The following is a 7,423-nucleotide window of genomic DNA, read 5'->3' as shown; positions in this document are numbered from 1 at the left end:
TGGAAAATACTGTAAATTGATAAACTGTTCGTCGTGATGACGTTTAATGTCTCCGACAGCGCCTGTAGTCCCATTTAGCAACTTGTTAGCAACCGTCTTTTTGAAGAAACGTAACAGTTTAAAAAAATCACGAGTGGGGTGTAACTGGCATGTTTTATGTCGTAGAATAAAACGTGAAAGTATCTTGAGCTTGTGTGAACCACGGACCTTATTTTAGGGGATTTAATCAAACTCCCATTCAAAAAACCCATTGACTCTGGGACGATGGAAGTGCTAAAATGCTAACTCGCTTCCGGGTTTTTGCCTACAAAGTGACATCATAGTTCCACCAATCTATTGATAAGCAATATAGACGTTGCCATGGACCTTTTTCACATTTCCGGGTTTCTCAGCAGCGGAAGTCGTCATAGTTGGGTTAACTTGAAGAGCAGTGAATGGGAGAGTACCACAAATATATTTTTTGCATTCCCATTTGCTCAAATAGCAAAAGAAAAACTCCACGATAGTGTTTTCATGACAAAAAAAATGAGAGAGACTGATAACAGCAGTCAGAAGAGAGAACGATGTCAAATTTACCATCCCTCTCATAAGACGCTGCATTAGAAACACCCTCGCATTCGTTAGACTGCACCCCATAAACACAATCAAGCCTAGAAAAAAAAAAACAGTCAACCACCCCTTTAAAGACTATTGCTCTAAATTTTTATAATTTTCTTGTATTTATTATTATAGTATAATATTATTGCTTTTACTGTATTCTTAACTGTATTTTTTGAAGCAATGTCTGGAGCTATCCTAAAAATGCCCTTGTAAAATGACCTGTGAAATCGTTTAATAAGGTGACAGGAGTCTCATCTGGAAAACAGCAGCATGTAATTGGGTGAAAATCAGCACCTGGGGAATCTAAATGGTCTTTGATTGAAGAATGTCTGATTTGCCAAATTGTGACTGCAGGCTATTTGACCTCGGATATTTGGGTCTGACTTCAATGATTTGACCTCTTTTTGTTTATACTAAATGCTCCAAGTATGTGACGTGGATCTCTCACCGGAGTAATTCAGCATTTGATCAGCAAAGATTAACAAAAACTAGCACAGACCCCAGGGAGACAGATCATTATGAGCTCCAGTCTGAAAATGTCACAGTGACTAAAGATCGATTCCATTAAAGATCTGCTCTGTGTGTGTGTGTGTGTGTGTGTGTGGAGCTAAAGAGGCTCAGTCAGCCCATTGCCATTAAATAGCCATTATAATGTGTCATAAAAGCAAGAATTTACGTAAGACAAACATAATATTAAACTGGCCATCATTGTTCAGTTGAACGACCATATTATAAATCAAACCAAGCATGGATCTTTTGATGACACCCATAAATTACATTTCGTCAGTTCTTCCATTCAGAAACAAGTCCAAGAAATGCCTTGGAGGGCCATGCTGGCTGACTGGCTTTTTTCTTCAAAGATATTTGAAAGACAATTCAAGAGTTCAGGATGTGTGCCACTGCGTTTGAAGTCTCTTCTGTAAATGTGTCTGAAATATCTGATGTGTTCAGAGAAACCACTACACTACAGTACACTACAGTAGTTTGACTTTCACTGCGATGATTTTCTGTGTTCGCCATTTTAATTATTTAAAATACACTGCAAAGGGTTAAAGAAATACTGTATTTGTTCTTACGTGTTTGTAAATGACTTGTAAATTAAACATTTTTTAAATTAACATCAAACAGCATTTGTAACCCATTTTAGTATCATGATGTGATGCATTTAAACAAGATATTCAACAAGAAAAAAAACATGTAGAGCAGTTAATTAAAATTGAGACCAGCGGCCAGGAACCTGTTAGGAAATGAGTTGTGAATTTTGCTCTCATTTCAACTATTAAGATAAGATGATTCTCATTAGATGAATTATAAAATGAGATTAAATATGCAACATAACTTTTAAGCATCAACAAATGTACTTTTCTTCATGAAAGTGAAATTCTGCGCAAAGCCAATCAGAGTTTAATAAAAAAATTATTTCAGTAAGGTAACACTATACAATAAGGTTACATTCTTTAACATTAGTTAACTCCATGAGTTAACATAAACTACAATGAAAAATACTTCTTAAGAATTTATTACTCTAAGTTAATGTTGATTCCAACATTTACTAATACATTATTAAAATTAAAAGTTGTATCTATTAATGTTAATTAATAGACCTGAGGTAACATGGACAAACAATGAACAGTTGTATTTTAATTAACTAAGTTAACAAAGATCAATAAATATTGCAACATGTGTATTGCTCACTGTTAGTTAATGCATTAAATACAGTTAACAACTTTATTGTAAAGTGTAGCTTTACAATAAACAACTTTATTGTAAAATAAAATAAAATAAAATAAAATAAAATTAAATTAAAAGTCCACTAAAGAATGTATGGAAAAATACAATGGAAGTCAATGAAACTGTGATTACAAACTTACTTCAATATATCTTCTAAATATCAAAAGTAAGAAAGTTGGTAACACCTCTGTTTTGGGACCACTTCTCACTATTAACTAGTTGCTTATTAGCATGCATATTACTTTCATATTGGCTGTTTATTAGTACTTATAAAGCACAAATTAATGGCTTATTCTGCATGAACATATTTTAGATCCCTTAATCCTACCCCATACCTAAATGTAACAAGTACTTTACTAACAATTAATAAGTAGCAAATTAGGAGTTTATTGAGGCAAAAGTCATAGTTAATAGTTAGTTAATAGTGAAAATTGGTCCCCAAACTAAAGTATGACCAGAAAGTCATACCAGGGTGAGTAAATGATGACAGAATGTTCATTTTTGGGTGAACAATATCATTAAATTAAAGTAAACTTTAAATTATTAAATTTAATTTGTAATAAAATAAAATAAAATAAAATAAAATAAAATAAAATAAAATAAAAACAAGGACATGTGATGCATCTGGTGGCCTTTACCTTGATGTTGCTCTCTGCAGCAATGAGGGAGGCCTGCAGTTTGTGGGATTTCTCCCTGCTCTCCCTGGCCTCCTCCTGCACCCGCTGCAGTTCACTGCGCAGCTTCCCCAGAGTCTTCTGCAGCGCCGCTTCCTGCGCCTGGAACTCCTTCCTCAGCTCGGCTTCGGTCTTCTTCCAGGCCAGCAGGTTCTCTGCGGTCATCTGCTGCGTGCGCTTCATGGCCTCCAGTTCCCGTTCATAGAAAGCCTGGGCTTTATTTAGCTTGGCCTCGTACTCCTCCACCAGACGCTTCTTGTCCTGTTTCAGTTCCTCAACTCTTTCGGTCAGTGAATCCACCTCCGCTTTGTGAAGCTGTCCCAGTTTCTCTTGGTCTTTGCTATAGTTGGCATTCTGGCTTTGGTGTGAGCGAAGCAGTTCTTGGACCTGTGAATACAACATTAATTTGAGTTTTTTTAAATGGATGCAAAACACTTCCTAATGCTGCTTCCTAACCAGTCACAAACAATTTGTCTGTTACTGAATATGAAAATGCTACAGAGAATGACACATTTACAGCCAATTGTCAGTTATTTGATGTTTAATGTACAGTTGTCAGGGCAGAATTTTGACAAATACAAACTTCATTACTGTAGTGTAGCCTGTGATTTAAGATTTAAGCTAGCAACCTAAAGGTTCAAACCCCACAAGGGTCGGTATATGAACTTTGGCCACTGTGACCTTGACCATGGCACTTAAACCAAGGCTGCTCCAGAGGTACTATCCATGTAAAAACTGTAATGTTAATCAACAAAAACAGATAAGCAAATGAGTAATTATTAAGCTAATTTACCCAAATATAAATAAATCCATCTTAAAAATTTAAATAAATAAATAAATAAATAATTGTTTTTCTTAACATATTTTTGTTTTACTACCATTTAATAATAAAAAAATTAAAAATTAAAAATTAAAATAAATATATATTTTTTTAAAGTTTGGAATTCTTTGAGGTAAATTAACTTAATATATTTCTATAGACTTTAGTGTTCTATAGACTTATAGACTTTTATGTTCTATAGACATCCAGATTAATCAATCTGATAATGGAATAAATACAGCCTAAAGCGGAACATGAGTTTTTCATTTTACTATGTAATTTTTATCACATGACTTGAATTATTTGTGAATTACAAATGTAAGTTAGTCAACCTCTTATATTCAGAACAAAAATCTTTATTTTTGGGCAATAGTGAATATAATGAGCATGAGCACAAATTCAGCTGTGTGAATGACCGGTTCAGAGTATGTGAGCGGAGTGGAGCGCCAACAATTTCCCCTCCGAGCATTCAATAATCACTCTGCTCTGGGTTCACCATTTCCTGCTCCCGGTCCACTCCTCGCTCACTGATATCAGAAACACCGCTCCACCTTCGCTCCATGACGAAAATTACGGCTAAAGTATTTCATTATGTTTTGAAATATCACAGAAGTTCTGTTCATAACATATATTAAAATAAAATAAATAAAATACAAGGAGAATAGTTTCAAAGTGGCTTGTTTGAAACATAGTGTGCAAACTTTTTTCCTACCACATGCCAATGTTGCATGGTTGTCAGCATTAAAAGGTATCATTGTTGCTTTTTGCAGAGCAAATTTTGTTTGTGAAGAATGAAAATAACAGTACATTTTCATCAGTTATTTTATCTACGGATCGCTGCATTTCTTACAGATTTCTGCTCATTCGAAATCGGATGTACAGATGAAGTAGCACTGTAAGATTACATTTGTTTGAATGCATTATTGAGAGAGCGATTGCGTGTGAATAAGTGCTGTACCTGTTTAAATCATGCTTTCACCAGAAAATATTCAGTAGCCTATCTAGAAGGAACAAACAAACTCCTTGAGAACTATAACTTCCCGCGCTCATGTCCATTGCTATCGTCATAACCTTCACATTCTTTCTGATTTGAGTGATCCATCTGTATCAAGCTAGCTAAATATGTTTAACATGTGAATTCTTGCTAAATATGCAGATATATTATGGGCCATTGGCATGAATTGTGCTCGTGATGGAGCGGTCTTGGGGCGAGTGAAAACCATGACGCTCCGACTTTTAAAAAATCCGCTCCTCGCTCCATTCAAAATCACACCGCTCCGCTCACATACTCTGAAAGTCAGCAAGTTTAATAATTTAACTGAAAATTAAGAAAGAAAGAAATGCGACCCTAGACCACAAAACCGGTCTTAAGTCGCTGGGCTATATTTGTAGCAATAGCCAAAAAAACATTGTATGGGTCAAAATGATCAATTTTTCTTTTATGCCAAAAATCATTAGGATATTAAGTAAAGATCATGTTCCATGAAGATATTTTGTAAATTTCCTACCGTAAATATGTCAAAACGTAATTTTTGATTAGTAATATGCATTGCTAAGAACTTCATTTGGACAACTTTAAAGGCAATTTTCTCAGTATTTTGATTTTTTTGCACCCTCAGATTCCAGATTTTCAAATAGCTGTATCTCGGCCAAATATTGTCCTATCCTAACAAAGCTTATTTATTCAGCTTTCAGGTGATGTATAAATCTCAATTTCGAAAAATGTACCCTTATGACTGGTTTTGTGGTCCAGGGTCACATATTACGTTTACATATTAACGAATTACATATTAAGTTTAAATATTCAAGTTTATTAATTGTACTGTATGTTCACAACTGTAATGTAAAATTGTTGTTATGATGATGATGACAATTTTTTAAATACTTATTTTTTATTTTACAGTTAAATATTACAGTAGTAATATTGTTAAATAGCTACATTTAATAATAATAATAATAATAAATTAGTAGTAGTACTATTTTATAGTCATACTGATATATAATCACAAAAGTCTGGCAAAATTGTGAAGCCCTACAAACCTGGAATTTTTTAAATCACATTTAAAATCACATCTTTTTTTAATCCTAAAAATGGGAATTCGATTTTGCCCTTGGATAGACCTACATTTTTACATGTAACCACAAAAACTGGTAGACGCACCTCCTGCCGATGTGCGGCATGTAGCTCCTCAAGAGCCTGCTGTTTCTCCTGCTCAAACTGGGACTGCAACTGTCCAAAGGAGCGGAGCTTCTCCTCGAAAGAGCGGCGCATTTCCTCCACCTCGCGGGACATGGTGACCACGCGCTGCGTGTGCTGCGCCTCCGTGCACAGCTGCATGTCCTCCACCCGCTGGCGGTACGTCTCGAACTCCGTCAGGGCCTGCCGCTTCATCCGCTCGTGCAGCTCCATGGACTCCTCCAGAGACTGAATGCGCCGCTTCAAGTCCATCTCGTCGCTGATCTTGCTCTTGTACTGCATGATCTTCTCCCGCGTTTCCGAGAGGATCTGCTGCACCTCCTCCTCGTGGGCCTCCTTCAGGGTCTGGATGGCCGCCTCATGCTCGTCATTCTTGGTGTTGAGGGCGTAGATCACCTGGAGAGGCGAAAGGATGGAGAACTCATTGCAAATGAGACTCATAAGTTAAATCAAATAATAGTTGCATCATCTTCTAGATCCTTCTAGGAAACAAGAATATGTGTTTGCTCAGTCCATGACAGATTAAAATGCCACAGAACAGAACGTAATGTTAAAGGTTAAGTGAACACTGTTTTGCTGATCTAGAGCGTTTGTTTTCAATGCATTACACATGTAAAGCCAAACCAAGGAGCTGATGCATTTTCATTGACTGACCTTTAAATCCAGAAGATTTATGTCCAGCTCATACAGTGGTGTGAAAAAAAAACAGGAAGGGGGCAAAAACTTTTTCACACCACTGTATATGGGAAAAGCTTTTCCATTATACTTTGAGATGTTATATTTATAGGGTAACACCTTATTTACAACAAAACTTTTCTGTTTCTCGCTATACTTATTCTGTGGTGGTTGTAAAGTGTACATTTGACATCAAGTGACCACAAAAAGTACCAAAACTGCACATCAAAAAAATAATAATAGGCTTGACAACATGTGAAAAATATTAGCATGATATAAGCTGTATAAACATTAAACAACTACACAAAAACAAACAATTTTCTTTGTAATATTTTCATTCACCTTGCATATTTTTATTCATGGTTTTTGAAGATGAAGTATGTCAGTTAAAGGGTTACTCCACCGCAAAATGAAAGTTTTGTCATTAATCACTTTACCCCCATGTCGTTCAAAACCCGTAAAAGCTTTGTTCGTCTTCGGAACACAATTTAAGATATTTTGGATGAAAACCGGGAGGCTTGTGACTGTCCCATTGACTGCCAAGTAAATTACACAGTCAAGGTCCAGAAAAGTATGAAAGACATTGTCAGAATAGTCCATCTGCCATCAGTAGTTCAACTGTAACGTTATGAAGCGACGAGAATACTTTTTGTACGCGAAGAAAACAAAAATAACGACTTTATTCAACAATTCGTCTCCTCTGTGTCTCTCCGCATCACCGTAGCG

At 35.8% G+C, this 7,423-nt stretch overlaps 1 protein-coding gene across 1 annotated transcript in view; it reads right to left on the bottom strand.

The window, feature by feature from the left end:
- LOC107727572 (protein FAM184A-like) overlaps positions 1-7,423 on the bottom strand; it is a 159,382-nt gene that overhangs the window by 100,890 nt on the left and 51,069 nt on the right. The window contains exons 2-3 of the mRNA XM_016537471.1: positions 5,987-6,418; positions 2,970-3,392 (exon numbers count right to left, since the gene is read on the bottom strand). Coding sequence (XP_016392957.1) covers positions 2,970-3,392; positions 5,987-6,418 — 855 coding nt within the window. The remainder of the gene's footprint in view (positions 1-2,969; positions 3,393-5,986; positions 6,419-7,423) is intronic.

The sequence above is a fragment of the Sinocyclocheilus rhinocerous genome, unplaced genomic scaffold (assembly GCF_001515625.1).
Source record: "Sinocyclocheilus rhinocerous isolate Xijiao unplaced genomic scaffold, SAMN03320098_v1.1 scaffold185, whole genome shotgun sequence".
Taxonomy (NCBI): Eukaryota; Metazoa; Chordata; class Actinopteri; order Cypriniformes; family Cyprinidae; genus Sinocyclocheilus; species Sinocyclocheilus rhinocerous.
Note: the sequence above shows the minus strand (reverse complement) of the source record. Positions and strands in the feature narration are given on the sequence as shown.